This window comes from Hydra vulgaris, chromosome 11 (assembly GCF_038396675.1).
Source record: "Hydra vulgaris chromosome 11, alternate assembly HydraT2T_AEP".
Taxonomy (NCBI): Eukaryota; Metazoa; Cnidaria; class Hydrozoa; order Anthoathecata; family Hydridae; genus Hydra; species Hydra vulgaris.
In genome coordinates this window covers 49,947,501-49,968,673 of record NC_088930.1, presented here as the reverse complement: position 1 = coordinate 49,968,673, position 21,173 = coordinate 49,947,501, and the positions used below count along the sequence as shown (strand labels likewise).

Here is a 21,173-nt window from a genome sequence, read left to right as displayed (position 1 = left end):
AAATTGTAAATTGAAACATCCGTAATCTTCTCCATACTCTTGATTTTCGGGAGATTATTTCAATGAAGACAACCTTGCCGGTTGAAAGATGGTTTACACAAAAAGATATTTCTATTTTTAATAAAGACATTGCATTTTTGGCAATTAAAAATCAAATCAAATTTGCATAGACATTATGTAGCAGTTGTTTAAGTGTTTTCACTAGAAAAGAATTTTCTTAAAATTAAAAATTACTTTCATTTATCAGTTTAAAAAGTAACTAAAAAAAATATTGCAGAATAAGAATAGCAAAATCAAAAATAATAATTTGTGCTTTTATCTTAAAACTTCTTGAAAAATATAATATGAAAAGATTTCATGTTTTAGAATATTTCAATACTTTCATTATAAAGCAAAAATTATCATTTTTATTTAAAATTTAAAAAAAACTTAAAGAGCAACATTAGTATCAGGATGGAATTCTACAAAAACATACAAAGAAATGCATTTAGGTCGCCACAGATTTCTTCAAAAAATTTAATTTTATAAAAACTAAAACTTTATTTCTTTAACCACTTAAATCTTCAAAAATTCACTCTGATTTACTGTATCCAGATTGCTTACTCTTTGGTAAAGACTTCTAATACTCAACCACTATCACAACTTTTGACAAAACCTCTATTGATTTTTATATCTAGCACATTAAAGGCAATAACTTCTTCAAGTTACAATATGCAGCCCTGGAACTTATTTGAAAGGATTCATTAATAGTATGTAATCCATAGGTACTAATGTCAATTAGCATACTTAATTCATTGCTCTGACGCTCTAACTTTGTTGAGCAATGCCAAATATAGTTTGGTTACATTAGATACCTGAAGCATTTTTTCTTCTCTTAAAGTCATGATACAGGATTGAAACATATTTAGAATAACTGATACAGACGTTTTTCCTATTAATTCTGAAGTATAATAATCACATACAAACACTATTACTCTTTTTATTCTAATATCACATGTGTAAATGCAATTGACTTCTTTTCACAATTTTATTGTAAGACATCAAAAAGACATACAAAGTTATTTATTAAAAGTTTGTTAAAAGCTTCTACTGGAATTTTTTGAAAGTGTTTTTTTCTTCCAAAGTATAAAATATTAAGACACTGTTAACTAAAAATCCCCTAGATTGTAGGCATGGTGTTTACTTGAAGAAACACTTGTAAAACAAAATAAAATTACTGACTATATATATATATATATATATATATATATATATATATATATATATATATATATATATATATATATATATATATATATATATATATATATATATATATATATATATATATATATATATATACTGTATGTGTGTGTATATATATATACACACACATACAGTAGTGGCCAAAAAATTAAGGCAGGCTACGTTTTTTAAAATTTTTTAACTTATTGTTTATTTATGGCGTTATTACCTTGGGTACAAGTAATTTTTTTATTATATTTTGATTTTTGAAGATATTTTGATGTATTTTACCCTGTCAGGTTGCCATAGTTGTGATATTATGGGTAAAAAGCGTGATATTAATAACTTTGTTAAAGGTAAAATAAATGCACTATTTTCTGAGGGCTATTCTCAAAGTAGTATAGCAAAACAATTAAAAATATCAAGATTTGCTGTGCGAAATGCTTTGTGTGTGCAAGACTATTCAAATCGCAAAAATTGTGGTAGAAAATGTGAGTACATCACGAGAAGACCATATTTTAAAGAGAATTGTTAATAGTGAGCCCCACACAATATCTGCAAGGTTATCACAACTTGTTATGTAAAGGCGACTTACTATTAGTTCGAGAACAATTAGAAGAAGGTTTTGTTATGACTTTGGTCTAGTTGCAAGAAGACCAGCTATAAAACCTTTAACTCCATGTCAATTACAAGCTAGGATTAAACTTTGTAAGAGTTTAAAAAACAAGACACCGGAATGGTGGGAGCGCGTAATGTTTACAGAGGAAAGTATGTTTCAACAAATTAGAAGCACAGGTTATAATTATGTTAGAAGACCTGTGGGAGAACTGAATCCACAGTATACCATAAAAACAGTAAAACAACCTCCTTCAGTCATGGTATGGGGAGCAATCATATCGCAAGAACGATGCGGGTTGCACATCTTTAAAAAAGATGAAAAAGTCAATGCACAAAAGTATCTAAGTGTATTGAAAGACAAAGTGAAACTGCGCATGGAAATTACTAAAACCAGCATTTTTCAGCAAGATTCACTACCTTATCATACAGCTAAAACAGTTAAGAATTGGTTTACTGATAATAAAATTGAAAAATTATCTAATTGGCCCTCAAGCTCACCCAATCTTAATGTTATCGAGAACTGCTGGAATATAATGAAGCAGAAAGTTGCAGCACATCAGCCAAAATATGAAGAACATCTTCAAAAAGTTCTTAAAGAAGTGTGGACTAATGAAATCACTTGAGAATTTTGTAAAATTCATTTTACAAAATTCTCAAGAATTTTATTTATATATATATATACATATATATATATATTTGTATATATATATATATATATATATATATATATATATATATATATACATATATATATATATATATATATATATATATATATATATATATACATATATATATATATATATACATATATATATATATATATGTATATTTATATCTATATATCTATATATATATATATATATATATATATATATATATATATATATATATATATATATATATATATATATATATATATATATATATATATATATATATATATATATATATATATATTGTGTGTGTTTTTGCTTTAGTCAAGTATTTTTTTTATTTTCTCTTTCATTAAGATTTTTTTTCTTTTTTAAAGTTTTTTATTAGATAAATTTAAGTAAGTTTTTGTAGCACATTTTAAAATTTTGAAATAATGTCAAAAGCTGCAGTCAAATCATCAAGGCAAAATATAATTTGCCTGGTCATATAAAGACGTGCGATCACACGTCTTCTTGTGAAAGACTGATATATATATATATATATATATATATATATAAATATATATAAATATATATATATGTAAATATATATATATATATATATATATATATATATATATATATATATATATATATATATATATATATATATTTATATATATACACAAAATACTTATGACACTATATTAGTTTCATAACTTCTTTACAAATAGTTTAGAAACATGTAGTTAAAGTTTTAAAACACTGTCAATTATTTTGCAATAAAAAAAATGTTCAGTTTTTAAAGTTTTTAAAATTTATTTTTATCAATAAAAAAAAGTAAAACTACCTCTAAATGGGGTTGCTCTAATACCCGGGGTAACATTGATAATTTTTTTGATGATGCTTTTTCAGCATTATCTTTGTAGTATGATTTTATTATCTTTTGTATTTTTCAGTGTTTTGTTTTTAAAATTTTTTGAAGATTTTGTTAAGATTTTAAAAACACTAATCAAAAGTTTAATAAGAGTTCATAAAATTAATTTGAAAAAAAACAGGTAAAAATTTTTAAATAAAAGTGTAAAAAAAAGTATTCTAAACAATAATAAAATACTATAAGAACATATTTTTTTTATATACCTATAGGTATACCTACTTATATTTTTTTATATACCTATAGGTACTATATACCTACTTACTTGTAATATGAAGACCTAAAAAAAGGAAGAGAGTCGTGCTTATCATTCATATTTGGAAACTGGGTTATCAGCAGCCCTTTGATGTTGCCGAAAGGGTACTATGAGTTTGCTGAAAGCATCAAGCCCAAAACATTTAAAATGCCATATGGGACATTGCACAACAGAATAAAATGTGAACATGGAAAGCAAATTGAACATCCAGTTGCTCTCTCTGAATGTGAGGATCACCTTTTTAAGATGGAAAACGCCTATTGATGGTGATTCTGGAATTAAAATGAAACTTCAAGATGACAGTGATGACTTTATGGAATCAACTGATAAAACAATTAACATTCCATTTGAATTTACTCCAGGAACAAATCTGTTGTTAATTTTATTGGTCAAGTTGGTAAAGTGTTTGAGAAAGTAAAATTGCTTCATATAAAGTTTTTGAAAAACAACTGGCAAGTAAATTTTTTAAATATACAGAAATTAAAGATGATAGGGATAAAGCTGTTCCATAATCTATTGTGGTGGAGAGAATTACAGATGAAACAAGGAAAATAAGGGATCAATATTGTTTCCTATACCTGTAAAAAATTTTTGATGATATTTTACAATTTTTTAAATGTTTCAATTTTTTAGATTGTATTAGGTGAACTAGGTCTATAAATCTTTTTTAAATGCCTAAAAAGTCATTGAGCCCTTGTGGTGAGGTTAACTTGATATTTGATTGAGAAAAAATTAGCTATCAAAGTAACCCTGACATGCGAGGTTGACATGCAGGGTTGCATTGATATCTGTTTGCGCTTTTAAAAAAAGTACAAGACAAGTTCTGATATTTTTGAAAATCATTTATTTTTTGAAAATCAACTTTTGGTCCAAAAATATTTAACTGGAGTTTTAAGTTTTAAAAAAATTAATTTGTTTTTATTTGTAGTATATGAGATTATTTTCTAAAAATAAAAAAAATTACAAAATATAAACAATACCTAAAAAATATCCTTTATAACTTGTGTTTAATATAGTTTTGTTATAGTTAAGAAGGAAAGATCCAACAATGGGTGTGTCAGAATATACTTGCTCAACTCCCATTGCCATATAGTTATAGGTAGTACTGTTTACTTTTTCTACAATTCCTCCAAACATGTATCTTGGAATACCTTAAAGTTAAAATAGTTAGAACTGTAATTGAACATGAACTTCTGAAATATGAATAATACAAAATTGTAAAAAAGACAAAAAAAACATTGCTATGTATATATGTATATACATAGCCATGTTTTTTTATTTTTTTGCATAATAATAATAATAATAATAATAATAATAATAATATATATATAAATTAGTAGAAAATCACCTAACAAAAATTTATCTCATTTAACACTGTGTTTCATCAATAAAGACTCATCAGGTTTCTGATGAGTCTTTATTGATAAAACACAGTGTTAAATGAGATAAATTTTCGTTAGGCGATTTTCTACTAATTTATAATTGCTCTGTTCTTTTAAGAACATTGAGCACTCTGTTTGTAGACTACATTTTAAAATTGTTTAAATATATATATATGATTCTTCCTGATGAACTTACTGATGTAGATTTTCCTAATTCCTAACTCATTTTTTCCGAATAGAATTAGGAAAAATGAGGTTGCCAATAATTTGCTAACCTCAAACTATTAGAGGTCGGCAAAAAAAACTTGATAAAAATGTCTTTTTCTGAAAAGCAATTTTCTGTCAACCTTAAACACTTTAAGGTCGGCTTTGCTGAATGCTGACCCTAATTCTGAGTTGCATATATATATATATATATATATATATATATATATATATATATATATATATATATATATATATATATATATATATATATATATATAATATATATATATATATATATATATATATATATATATATATATATATATATGTATATATATATATATAGATATATATATATATATATATATATATATATATATATATATAACAAATATATATTGTTTATATATATATATATATATATATATATATATATATATATATATATATATATATATATATATATATATATATATAACAAATATATATATATATATATATATATATATATATATATATATATATATATATATATATATATATATATATAGATATAAACAAAAATATATATCATTATTATTGTTATTATTATTACTATTATTATTTATAGAATTATATAAAAATTCATATTGCATAAAAAATAACAATTTTCAACAAAAAGTGAAAAAGAAAAAATGGAAAATTTTAACAAGATTTTTAATAATAAATTCTTTGAATAAATAAATTTTTATAAAAAAATAACACTATATCATAAATTAAATATTTATAAAATATTCCTATGCAATGAATATTTTATGAAAATAAAATATTAAGACAAAAAAAAACATTCTAAGAAGCCCTACAAACAAGCAACAATTCTGAATAATTATTGCATTGAAAATATTAATGCAGTCATTAAAATAGTTACAAAGAATTGAATGTAATCAGAAAACTATTTTGGCAGTTTTTACTGCTTCACCATTAAGTCAATATTTCTGTTTGTTTTATTAATCCTAGCAGCCTGTAATTATGTAAATTATTTTAAAAATTTATGATATACTTTTGGTTTCTTTTAAAAATTTTATTTCTGTTTCAATAAAATTTAGATGTCTTCAACCAGATCATCTACTAAAAGTGCATGGCTTGTTAGAGTCATGATTTCAGAATTTTCTCAATCATCAAAGTTCTGCAGCTGGTACACCTACAACTTCAACTTCTACACCTGCAAATAAAATTTCTACACTTACTACACCTACTATCTACTACAACTACAGCTGCTATATTTACAACTTCAACTTCTACATCTACAACTATAGCTGCTACACCTACAACTGCATCTGGTATACCTACAACTTTTAAAAAAGAAAATTTTGTATACATTCAGACAACATCATTTTCAATGAATCATCAATATTAGAGTTAATATAAGGAGGTTTTAAAAATATTTTCTGAATTTTCATTACATGTGTTTCCTGACAAACTAATTTATAATACTATTGATAATAATGATAATTAATGACATTAATGAATTTAAAACTAACAAATGCCGGATTCATGTTTATGTTTATTTTAAAGCTTATGAAGCTATTATAAAATTAACATTGTTTCTTACCTAATAGATTTTAATTTCCCTGAATGTCATTTTTTTCATTTACAACTACAATATTCAAAGTTTTGGAGTATTTCATGCGGTAGTGGTGTAGCGGTAGAGCGCTTGCTTCATAAGCAAGAGGTTTCAAGTTCAATCCCCACCACGTCCCTGGTAGTACCGCACTCAACACATTTCTCCGCACAGCAGCCTTGTTTGTCAACAAGATGAACAAAACAATTTTAGAGTAAAGTAAAGAGAGGGTTTTACCACAAACAAGTAGCCTCCTCGTCTGTAGAGGCCTTCTCAGCCTTAGAAGGTGAATTAACAAAAGAAAAAAAAAATTTACTAAATAACAAAATTCTTTTTTAAATTTTGGAATATTTACACACATTTTACTGTTACACTATTTCCATAGATTTTTATATGATTGTCCCCAGTCTTTGTTATTTCATTGAACAGAAAAATAATTTCTGAGAACAGACAAATATATTTACCTGATTTGGTCACAGATTGAAACCCTGGGTACCAACTTATTGTTTGTGATAAACTACCTAGCGGCAAATCTGAAAAAACAAAAAAATGATAGAAACATTAATAATATAATGCATAACGACAATATGAATTAGTTAAATAACATATCATAAAAATAAAAACAAAGTCATTGTTCAAGCCGATGTGCATATAATAGAAACCCTATTACGCAAAAAATGCCTAAATACTTTAATTTTTTAAAGTAACTAATATAATTACATAGTGCTGTCGATGTTATAATACTCTAGAGTTGAGGTGCGGCTGATGAGGTTGTGGGTTCGAATTCTTGTAAGGGTTCTTTTTTTTTAATTTTAATGTTTTATTTTAAGGTAGTTTTAATTTTTTTAACTATTATTGGTGTTATTAATAGTTATATTTTTATTTTTCAAAGTTTCAAAGATTAAGTACATCAACTTTTACATAAATCCACTCATATCTATAGTTACAGTAGAGTGTCCATGCATTGACAGACTTAAATATGGATAGGGTGTACATACATCAACTGACTTAAATTGGAAAAACAGTTCAGCAGAAGTTCAGGTCAGGTCAAGATTATGATCATCATGATCATCCTACTACTAGTAACATGTAATCTAGTATAATCTGTTGCATGTCCAATAAAGACAAGGTAAAGTTAACTTTCTTAAAATGCCCCTAAACCCCTTTTTTTAAGGTTCTTGGTCAAGTAAACTTTATTGCTTAGGATGTCATGCGCTATCTATAGTTGTTTTAAGTTCTTTACTAATTTAAAACATGAATAAAATAACTAAAGACAGTAAAAAAATGCCATCATCTCATCGTCATCATCTTTAAAGTAACTTTTAACCTGTTGAATCTTATCTATTGCAAAAATCAACAAATATTGTCCTTTGTTTAAACTTTGTGAAACTCACTGGTTTCATCTTAGAAAGGTTAGTCTCATTTGATTCACTAAGGCTAGTATCCTGGTTCACAAAGACTGCATTAGTCATATGCATAGCCTGGGAATATACTTATGTATCAATTCATCTAATGATACATAAGTATATGTTATAAAATCAGGTTTGAAACTTTTGAACATTCAATTATGTGCTTCCATTTAAAACCTCTTCAATCAATCATTTTCTTTTTGTCTTTTATTGATCTCCTACTTTTTAGAAACTTTTTAGTATTAGAAAAACCGCATTCTTCAAGAATGCAGTTTTTTTAATACTGTTTAAATCAAAATCAATCTCAATTTAAATGGAAGCAATATCAAACTCTTATTATTTTTCACCCAATATTACTGAATGGATCTAGTATGTCATCACACTGAATGGATCTAGTAATACTGACACTTCTGGCTCTAAAGCTCTTAACTTTTTAATTTCTCAATCCCTTACTAAAACCTTTACCTTTTTACTTCTTAATACCATTAACTTAAGTAAAGTCTTGTACTTCTTTTGCATGAGATTTTTTACTACTAACTTAACTTTACATCAGAAAAATCTAATTAGCAGAGTACATCAGTAATCTAATTTATAGTGTACATGAGTACTAACTTAAGGCTAACTTATTTATAAAGATTTTTTTTGAGCTAACTGAACTTTTTTTTGAGCTAATTTTATGTCTTTTTGCTAGAATTTGTGTCGCTTTTATAATCTCCTGGATTCAGACAGGCATGGAAGCTTTAACTGTTTTGTGTCATTTAAGTGAAGTCTTATTCTTATTGATTTACTCCATTTTACCTTTTTGACAAAAACTACTCTCTCGCAAGAAATCAGTGCAAAATAAATATAATATCTGCCCCAACACAAAGGGTAAATGGATAAAAGATGTAAAATTTACTGGATGGAATAAATATTTGATTCAAGAGGGAAACATTTTTTATCATTTTTTATATTTTTTAAGATGCCTTTAATAAAATATTACAGTCTTTAATAAAAGATAAAAGGTTATGAAATAACAAATGCAGTGTTATCAATATGAAGTATTATGATGTGATAGAAACCATTAATAAATTTAATGATGAGATAGACATAGTCAAACTAAAAAAAACATACACATTAAATATAGTTCAATAAATGCAAAATAACCTAACATTAGATAAAATTGTAAATAAAAGAAAAAAAACAGTCTAGGCTTCCTCAAATAATAATTTAGAATAATAATAAGTAGCCAATGATTTCAATCGGTCGAATACCTGATTATTCAGGGTGTTCCATCAATTGAAGTCATCAAATATAAGACCATAACAATCTGAGCAAAATTAAATCAAACATATATGTATACAACAGAAATAAACACATACTTTACTTAAATCTATGATGGACTAAACACTCAAGTATGGTTTTCTATCTGCTCTATGAATCAAAGAAAAATTAGTCCAACCCACACCCAGAACCAGTATCCCGTGGAAGCTCAGGTAGTGTAATGCGTGTCTGATAGTAAGTGTGTATAAGCGACATGTAATAATGGCATTACAATAGCATTATGCAATAATAATAAAAGATAGTTATGTAAATATAAATGAAGAAATAAGAAAAGTAATCAGCCAAAAAATAAAGCACTATGATAAAATGTGTAATAAAAGTAATAACAGAATAAATACATCATACATTCTTTACTTATATTCTACTTTCTAATGCTAAGGTCAATCATTCTCCTATTTTATCTCAGAAGTTAGGTTTAAGAGACCTATGAAAAATCTTTAACAATGTCATTAGCAAAGCCAACTCAAAAAAAAAAGTAGCATGCCAAGTAACATGTCATAAAAACATGCTGAGTAAGTGTGGTGTTCATAACTTTCCTTAATCTTTAAACAAAAAATTAAATAAATTTTTCTAATCTTTTTTTTATTTTGTCTTTGAGATTTTTATCTAAATAACCACAAGCATAAAAAAAAAAATTATTTATACATGAAAAAAAAGAAGATTATTTTGACTTTGGTTTTAATTTGATTAATTTCTTTTATTATTTTTTATGTTTTGTAGCTAATAAAGAACTTACTTATAGATAACTTGATATTTTGGAATTTATTATTTCACAAAAAAATTAATTTGCGCTGAAAACAACTGAGGAAAAAATGCATATTACAGACAATATCCTAAAGAAATTTGCAATTTATATAATGACATGTTTCATTATATCAATTCTTATTGGTCAATACCTATTTCAACAGACAAAATTCAATTGGTTGATTAAACATGTTATATATTTTTACTACAAAGAAATATATATTATTACTTTACAGCAATGAAAAATATTCTTTGATTTTAAGGAATTCTTTTATATACTAAAAATAAAATTTATTGCTCTTATTTATTCATTTATTTATCATAAATTTATTAAACTCAAACATTAATCTAGATGTCATAAAAAATGACCCTTAAACTTTTGTTGAAAAATATTATTTATATATTTTATTATTTGATAAACAGCAATGAATAGCAAACAAAGAAGTTTGATAAGCCATTAAGTTATATTTGAATACCTGACATTGCAAGCATTACATAACTATCAAAACTTATTGCAGTTTTATTTGAAAAATGGTTCAATAATGTATTCGGTGATGAAACAACTAGTTTAGCCCATTTTCCATCAGTAAATAATTGAGAGTAATTACTCATTCCAACACAAAAATATGGATATATTTTCTTATAATAGTTTATAGATTTAAATCCATCAACATCATCAATAAGTGAGTCAGTATTCAATGTTTCATTACTACTCCAAATAGATCCTGAATAACTCCAATTCTAAATTAAAAAGAACACGTTATAAACTTATAAAACATTTACCACAATACTTTACTATTAATCTTTAAATAAATAATTAAAATATTCCTTAAATACAACATTAATTGCAATAAAACTACAAAACTTAATAATAGTGTTCCTAAATGATACAAATGTTTTTCTTTTTTTTTACAAAATTAAGCCATGTAGATATTACCTGTTGTATCACATTACTTTTATACACACATAATCCTATTCAAAAGAAATTGCTTTGATTTTGTTCAAAGCAATTTCTTTTGAAACCAGTGCATAATTTAAGTGAATATATATATATATATATATATATATATATATATATATATATATATATATATATATATATATATATATATATATATATATATATACATATATATATATATATATATACATATATATATATACATATATATATATATATATATATATATATATATATATATATATATATATATATATATATATATATATATACATATAGCTAGTATTAATGATTATCTGTTTTTGCAATAAAATGTTATTCAATTAATTTAATAAGAATATTGGTCAATATATTTAACAGTTTTGGTTAACTAAATAATTTGTTTAATTATGATTATTTAATTATGATTGTTTAACTTATTTAACTGTTATTGTATAGGCAAAATCATTCTTTCATTCATTTTCATTCAATGATTTAAAATCATTTCAATTTCATTCTTTTCAACTCATGTCAAGACATGTTCAATTTTCTAGTGAAAAGGATCATTTTAAGTGCATATATTGTCACCGCCATCCACCTTGCTTTATAAAAAAATCATGGGATCCTGAAACCCAAGTCATTTTCAGCTAACCGCAATAACGCTTACCCGAATTCCTCTTCTATTCGGGTATACATCCTCTGGATTATTTTTCTATTAGATGTAGTAGTATCAAAAGATATATTGATGATATTTTTATGAACCCTAAAGCAATCAACTTTTTGTAACTATAAGACGATAACTGCTTCTTCCCAATGTTTTTTTGAGCCACAGGAATGCCAAGCAAAACAAGCCTTTCAAAAAAATCTCACTAGAACTGCTAGAAGGAACAGGAATGCCAGGAAACTCTCAAAATTTTTCAACTCACTAAAACTATTGTTTTCTATGCTGTCTTTCAAAGTTTTAACACTCCTAACTGATAGCAATAGTTTACTACTGCTATGTAAGACCATGAGAGGATTTTTATAGGTACTCTTAAATATTATTTGCTAGCTTACCTCTATTGATCACCAAAGTTGGTAAATGGTAGATGGAGATTTGAAAATTTATGAAGCATCATATGGCCAAGGATCTTTGCAGTAGCTATAAATGAAGAACTTAATTTGAATAGAGAGCTGTTCTCAATTCTAAGTAGAAATGAGTGTTTGATAAAGAGGTTTTACTTTAAGATTAGGGCTTGTTTTTTTCATTGCATGAGGTTAAAGTGTGACCATTTTGTTGCTAAATGCTACCAATGATGATGGAGATGAGCCATCAAAATGTTTTTATTAATTTTAATGATATCTTTTTAATATTTATTTTTGTATGATTTAATTTTATCTTCTTTTGTAAAACTTGTTTTTGTTCAAGGCAAAAACCTTGTCTGCTCCATTAACTCTGTCATTTCATACTTGTTTTATCTGTATCTCTTGATTTCTCTTTGTAATTTTGGTATTCTGTGTACATTATCTGTATACCAGTACATATCTTCCTTTTTAACAGAAATTTTAACAGCTTTCCTTGCCTTCGTTTTTAAATGCTGTTAAAGCATTTAAAAGAGTTTCTTTCATTTTGATGATAAACACCAAAACTTGTTTTTGCATGTAATGCATATATGGAAATTAGAGATATCAACATGCATATATGAGTAAAAAGATTTTTCTTTCTTCTTTTTGTAGTCGATTATTAATTAAACAAATTTAAAAGATACAATTTTTAAACATAAGTAATTTAAAAAATAATGATGGAAGAGTGTAATAAAGTTCAAATGAATCAAAATATTTTTATTGAAAATATATTATTACAGGATATGACCCAAACGTTTTTTATACTGCAATCGTCATTTTTTTGTAAAGATTTTAATCATCTTGATTGATACATTTTTCAGCCACTTTTCACTTCTTTGAGAATTTTGTTATCAGTTTTTTGTGTTTTGGCCAGTTGATATTTAATAGGGTGTCCCAAAAAATAACATTTTTGAAAAATATATGCTTTTACCCTCTTAATGTGTTCTATATGATAAAAAAACACTAGTTTTAAAAAAATTAAAAATATTTTTAGGGTCCCCAAGACCTTTGAACATATAACAAGTTCCTAATATTATCTAAAAAAAAAATTTTTAAAGTGTATTATGTTGGGTCTCAAATAAAGCAAAATTAAATAAAAATTTTGAAAATAATAACTATTTAAAAACAAATATGTTAGACTTTGCATCATTAAAATTAAAGTTTATTAACTGAAAAAGAAAAAAGCGCATCTTAATAAGTATTTTTTACAATATTTTTTTTCAATGGAGCTTTTTATAATATAATTATCATTTTTGAAATTTTCCTAATATTTAATATGATACCCTAATATTTAATCCAGATTCATAAATTTTCATTTGGGTACAAATCAGTTAAAATATATATAATAATGAGAGAAAGAATTTTTTACGAATGCAGAATCTAGAAATATTCATATGAGAAATATATACTTTTTGCGAACAAATATTACTAACACACAACTTACTGTGTTTGACATAGGTTGCAAAAGAAAGTCATAAACTCCACTGGGACATCCTAAAAATATAAAATAATTTTACATTTTACAAATTAGGATTACAATATTATTAATTCCATGAACTCTAACTGAAAATTCCATGAACTCTAACTGAAAAATAATCACTACCTATGTTTGATAAAAAAAATTCTTAACTTTTTTGCAATTTATACAAGTAGTTTATTATTTATTGTTACTGCATTTAATTAATTCATTGAAATTACAATTCAGACACAAATACTTATATTTCTTTTTCACATCAACATCTACTTGCTCATGAAGATTTTTTATTTATTTACCTGCTCAAGACTAAGTGGGCTTCTATAGTCAAAAATTCTTTTTTTTTTTTTTTTGTTACAACTCTGTCTGAACTTGTAAACTCCAAGACACAAACCTTGACAAACAAGGTCATAGAGCAGAGAAACTGCTATGATGGCAAGAAAACTCTACATTTTGAGATTAGAACAATTGAATACTTTAATATTTAAAAATATAAATTTCAAAACATAGTTACAAATATGTACCTATTACTGCAGATGAAGGTATTTACTGCATAAAGCATTACTGATGTCACAATCAAATGTTAAACCTATGTCATAATTAAAATTCAGGTCAGGATAAGGATCACACTGCTACTGGCAACATGTAATCCAGTACAACCTGCCACATGAACTTCTGCTCCCAAGAGCATACTTTTTTAATCAAAAAGCCATGAGAATTTAACTCTAAACTCCTAATACTACTTATTCAGCAAATAAATAAAGAGGTAAACAAAGAAATTTTGTTGATCTTGCAAACCTGTGCGACATTGTTTCCTGCCTGGAATGGTAAATGCTAGACCATTTTTACTCTACTTTTGGCTTCAATTGCCTATTGCAACTATTTCTGTCTGGTTGAAAGATTTTACTAACTCTGTAATAACTCTTTAAAAGGCATTAATAGCATAGCTATTAAAAATCAGAGTAGTAACATGCTGCATATGGATGGTGTCATTTTCAATACTTTTAGTTGTTAAGATCACAAAAGAAACCTATTGTATCACTATAAGTTTATTAACAAGGATGTGGCAACTGCATAGCTTATTAATAACAAAGTATGCTTAAGTTAAAAATTTGTTTTATATTGATAATCAAGCTATATATTTATATATATATATATATATATATATATATATATATATATATATATACAAACATATATATATATATATTTTTTAAACATCTTCGCTTCCAACAAGGCTGCAAGCAACCACTAATTAAAGTTCGAAGTTACTGGAAGAGAAAAGATGAACATTGTAGAGCAAGATAATGATTGACAGACGACTTGAAGGATTGCAAATTATATGAATCAGGAAAGCAAGATGAAGGAAGCGAATTCCAAAGAACTGATGTTTGAGGAAAAAAACTAGATGAATAAGCGTTTTTGGAGCACTTAGGAACAGTCACAGAAAAAGGATGAGATTTATAGAGATAGAGAATAGAATCCGAAGTAAGAAAGTATCAAAGTCGATAAAGAGATGCAACCTTAGCAGATGCTATTTTGCAACTGATTTGACATATGGTTTCCAAGAAAGATTGGAAGTAAGAGTTAATCCTAGAAGATGAAGAGTATATGACTCATCAAGTACATCACCGTTCATAAATATAGGAAGATCTAACTTATTGCGATAACGATTGACTAAAATAAATTGAGTTTTATCTGTATTGAAGTTCACCAACCACTGTGAGCCCCATGCTATAGCAGAAGTGAGATCCTTTTCAAGCTCAAATGCCCCTCCAAGCAATCAGAGAGTGTTGGTTTCTTATCTCGACAAGAGTAAATGGTAGTATCATCAGCAAACAATGCCACCTTAGATGTGAGAATATCTGGAAGATCATTAATGTAAATTAAAAAGAGTATAGGGCCTAGGATGGAACCTTGAGGAACCCCTGAAGTTACAGAATAAGAAGAAGAGTGCTGTCCATCGAGGACAACTTTTATACTAAGAAAAAGATAGGAAAGGAAGGATTCAATGATCTTAAAGATGTTGCTGGATACACCATAAAAAGAAAGCTTATGGAGAAGACCAGTATAGCAAACTTTATCAAAAGCTTTTGAAATGTCAAGAGCGATGGCCTTAACCTCTCCACCTTTATCTAATGCACGATAAAACCTATCGGTTATTACTGTTAGCAAATCAGCTGTAGAATGAGAAGATTAAAATCCATATTGATGGTCAGAAAGTAAGTTATTAGATTCAAGATGAGAAATTAAGTGCTTAGATACAGAAGCTGGAGTGATACAAATGTCAAGCAATGGATCAACCTGTTTGTTGGCAATATCAGGTAGAACGCAACTAGTGGAATCAAGAGACTAATAACACTGATGAAATGTTTTTAGCAAACAATTCAGGTTTGTCTTTAGGTGAGGTGACAAAGCCTGAACCATACAAGAGAGATGGAATTAAAGATTTGCCCTTATTATTATTATTATTATTATTATTATTATTATTATTATTATTATATATATATATAAATATATATGTAAATTATGTTAGTGTATTTTACAAATAGAGCGCTCAATGTTCTTAAAGAACAGAGCAATAATAAATTAGTAAAAAACACAAATCTAACTTTTTTCTTCAACTTGAAGTTTCACCATTGCTGGATCTACAGGAAGAGTTCTTCCTGATGAACTCTTCCTGTAGATCCTGAACTCTTATATATATTTATATATATATATATATATATATATATATATATATATATATATATATATATATATATATATATATATATATATATATATATATATATATATGTATATATATATATATATATATATATATATATATATATATATATATATATATAAAAGAAAAAAAGGAAGAAGAATAAAAAAAAGATTGCTGCCCTATGCCAAACCCTCAGTCAATGTAGCAGCACTCCTTTGTGGATCAGGCAATATCAGCAAATATGACAATCGATATAACTAAATGCCTAATTATTATATTACTTACTATTTCACTATTTCTTAGTCAACCATTAGAACAGAAAGGGAACCATATTAATTGATAATAAGTATAACTAACCATTACAACTATATCTATACGGTAGTGGTGTAGTGGTAGAGTTCGATCCCCACCACGTCCCTGGTAGTACCGCACTCAACTTGCTTCTCTGCACAGCAGCCTTGTTTGTCAAGGTTCGTGTTTCGGAGTTATAGAGTTGAGAGAGGGTTATAACCACAATTAAGTAGCCTCCTCATCTGTAGTGGCCTTCTTGGCCTTAGGGAGGAGAATAAAAAAGAAAAAAAAAAACTGATAATAACAGAATAACAAGTCTTATCAGATCCTAAATGAATGCAGTAAAACAAAGGTTAATGCTCTTTATATATCAAACAAAAGCTAAAATTTATGAGCTAAAACTTAAACCATGGTTATTGTTTAAAATGTTTTCAACACGTCTCATTACAATGCGACAAGATGTTATAAGGCTCTTAAACTTTGTAAGATGTGGTTTAAATTGAGTAAATGTTTCTGCATTAAAAAATTTCCTAATTTATCAATGAAAAAATATTTTTATCAATCATTATTGTCTTGACATAATTCATTAGAATGCTTGAAGCTTTTTTCCCACTAAAGCAAAAACGCTTTTTAAATCAAGATAACTGTCATATCCTCATAAAAACATTTGCATTACTATTTAAACTTTTTTCTGAGCAAGCATGCTTTAAAGGGATTTCCAAGTGTGGATACAAGTTGCGTTCAAACTGTAAACAAACCATAAAAACTAAGTTTAACAATAATTTAACTTACCTCAACAAATTGTTAAATTATTAACAAAAAACTTTATTTATAATGCTATATTGTTTTTTGCAAAAATTCTGCCTTGTTGATTTACTAATTTTAAAATCTAGTCTGATTAACATGCTAATGTTAATATTTGACATCAATACAAAAAAATCTTTAAATAACTTAAAACCAAGTTATAAAATGTTACATATAGGTTTTCCCTTTAGCAGTTGATTTTTACCTCCAATAAAAACAATAATTGAAAAGAAAATTCAATTTTAAAATACTTATTATTGGTTAAGCTAAAGAAAAAATAATTTTTAAAATGGTTTCTTGAATAAAAACTGTTACTTAAAAAACTTTTTCTAAATCTTGCACACTTAGTATTTTTTATAGAATAAAAAGAAAGCTTCTAAGAAAAATACTCTTCTTAAGTGTTTTGAAAGCTTTATTTTTTTAATAGGGATGCTTTAATATAATAGAGCATTTATATAACTAATATAATAATAAGGGGAAAGTAACAACCAAATGCAAGCAGCACCAAATAGAAGCCAACTCTCATATAGGCAATTTACTTATCTAACCATTTACTTTTCCACACGATTGATTCCTTTTTTTGAAAAATTTTTTGATAGACTCCAAGATTGACAGGATTAACAACCCTTTTTAAAGAATACTTATTTTTTATTAGTGATTATTGATAACAAGAATTATTTTTGAGGCCAAATAACTTACTGGCAAAACCTGAGTATTTACTTACATTTGGCAAAAACTGACAACTAGTATTTTCTCAATTAAAAGACTTTTCAAAGCCATTAGCTGATACAACTGTTTCATGTATCTATACACATTTTCATCTTCAATTTTTAATGAGATTCAATTTGGCATAGAGTTACCAACATTTTGATAGTTTAGTTATCAAAATGCAAAGTTTACTGAGCAAATAATAATATAGCAAGATTAAATCAACATAATTATCAATATTTTATAATAAAAATTTAACTCTTCATTAAATATCCCTAAATAAATATGTCTTTTATTAAAAGTAATTAATAACTAATACATTATTTAGATACAAGAAAAAAAATGCCATAGCAATGAACAGATCAAAATTTAAAACAAATTTAATATTGTAACAATAAGTAACTATTTAATGTCTTCTTTTAATTTGCTACAATTTATTTTGCAAATTTTCCTTAATCAAAGTGGATAAGCATCAGAAAGACCAGAAAGATTTAATACTAATCCCAAAAACTGCTAAAAAATAAAAACAGCACAAATGGAATATAAATTTGATGTACTATTGACTATTTAACAACTTACGTATTCAACTATATTGCTGATATTGAATCGTTTTATGGTGCTATCTCTTTTTGATATTGTGAAGCTAACATCAGTTAGCTTTATATAAATTGGTATTGGATGAATTTATGAATGAGTTTTTGCAGGTTATCCACTCTTAGAAAAGATCACAATTTAAAACAAGTTATTGTTTCAGAAAATTGTAAAGAATACCTTATGACGCATTCATATGAGGTCTAAACTCACATACTATTGACTGTCAACTACTAGTAAACTCTACTCTTAAATTTACTGAGGCTTATAATCAAGTTTGTTCACAGAAAAATGCTAAAAAAAATAATTCAAAAAATCATGCTCAGAATATAGAAATGTTGCAACAACTGAACTAACAGTATTCTTAGCATGGTTGTTAAACTGCCAAAAAATAATTCGGCAATCATGCTAAGTAAGAACATTTTAAGTCCATCCTTGTGAAGTTTACTTTAATATTAAGTACCCAAATCTAAAATTTCAATAAAAATTCAAATTCACTCATCAATAAATAAAATAAAAGCACTACCACAAGATAAAAAAAACTTTATTAACACCTTCTTAGTTTTGTTACAAAAATGACCTTTTTTCCAGATATGTATGAAAGCCTATATTTGATATGCCTACTACCAATAATAATCCTCCATTAAGCACTTCATTAAGTACTCTCTATTTAGTACTTGGCATGTTCTTGTACTATTCCCAAAATAAAAAACATTTTTCAAATAAATCTTTTATCTCAAAAACTTTTCAACTGCCTGCAGAGGCTATAAAGCATTTCAATAAAATGAAAGAAATCTTAAAAGATCTTAAAATCTAAAAAAAAAGCTCAACAACCAACTGACAAAAAAAAACAAAGTTGAAACAGATGTTTCTGATTGTGCCCAAGCTGCTTTTCTCAATCAGGCTGGAAAACTGGTTCCATTCTTTTAAAACAAAATTTTCTAAACCAAAAAGAAACATTCTTTTTTCTGAAAAGTTAATTAAAGATTTACTAATTCTATTTATATTTCATAGATTACAGCTACTAACATTGGTCATCAACTACTATTTATACTTAAACCACAATGCAAAATAACCAAACTAATTGTTACGAGATTATCTTGAAAAATCTATATCAAGAAATATCTCCTAAAATAATTGCATAGAGTCATATTAATTAATGCTATAGTATACAGTTATAATGTATATTTATTAAACAAAAGTTTATACCAATTGGCTTTTATTCATTCACACAGCCAAATTTTGATAGCAGAGGGAATGAATCATATTATTCTCAAACTTTCATTTTATAGAAGACAACAGCATTAAAAAAAATTCAACACATTTATGGTGAAAAAATTAATAAAAAGTCTTCAAAAACATTACTTTTTGGCAATATTAAAATAAAACATAATGTTTGTAAGCAAAAACATAATTAAATATTTCTCTGCCCAAAGAGAGAGAAAAAAACAAGAATAATAAAAAACAATCATAAGAAGAAAAAGTATTAAATCAAAAGATAAACTAAATAAAGATGAAATAAAGAGTAATTACTCTTTTAAAAAATATATATAAACTACTGTAATTATTCAATGATAATATACCAAGTATATGTGTGTAAAAGAACACCAAAAGGAATTTGACAATCAGCAACAGTTAATGACAGAGCTATTACATCAGTAAAAACGATGGAAAATGAAAGTATGTAAAAAAATAGTAATGTTAGCTGTACAAAAATCAATCAAATATGTAGACAGAAGCAAATTGTGATACCATGAAGAGAAGAAGCAGCAAAAATAATTTTAGAATAGAATATAAATTTTAAGGGAGTCATGGCGCAGTAGTTAGAGTGCTGGCTCAGAACCCAGATGTTCGAAGTTCAATGCCAGCTCTAGCATGGTCCTCTATGATAAGACCGTAAGGACTTCTGGGAGCACCTTAAAAACTACAACAAAAAAAAGTTAAAGAAATAGCACTTAATTAACTAATACATACAGAAAGAAAACTAATACAAGACAGAGACATTGGTACTATTTTTGCAAACGTTGTAACACAATATCATGAAAAAGGATACATTTACAAGTTGGGGAAAACAGAAGTTAAGAATAAAAGTTGGTATTTAACTCACTAATCAAAATTAATTGAATAATCATCAAATTATAAAATAAGACCAGTACTTAATGAACCATTTAAAAATACAACTCTTTAAAGGCCTTTTTTTTATTTTCAAATATAAT

General features: G+C 26.0%; 1 protein-coding gene across 1 annotated transcript in view; it reads right to left on the bottom strand.

The window, feature by feature from the left end:
- The window catches only part of LOC101241857 (uncharacterized), a 95,120-nt gene that overhangs the window by 56,752 nt on the left and 17,195 nt on the right, over positions 1-21,173 (bottom strand). Inside the window, exons 4-7 of the mRNA XM_065809108.1 lie at positions 13,821-13,870; positions 10,809-11,073; positions 7,321-7,389; positions 4,648-4,818 (exon numbers count right to left, since the gene is read on the bottom strand). Coding sequence (XP_065665180.1) covers positions 4,648-4,818; positions 7,321-7,389; positions 10,809-11,073; positions 13,821-13,870 — 555 coding nt within the window. The remainder of the gene's footprint in view (positions 1-4,647; positions 4,819-7,320; positions 7,390-10,808; positions 11,074-13,820; positions 13,871-21,173) is intronic.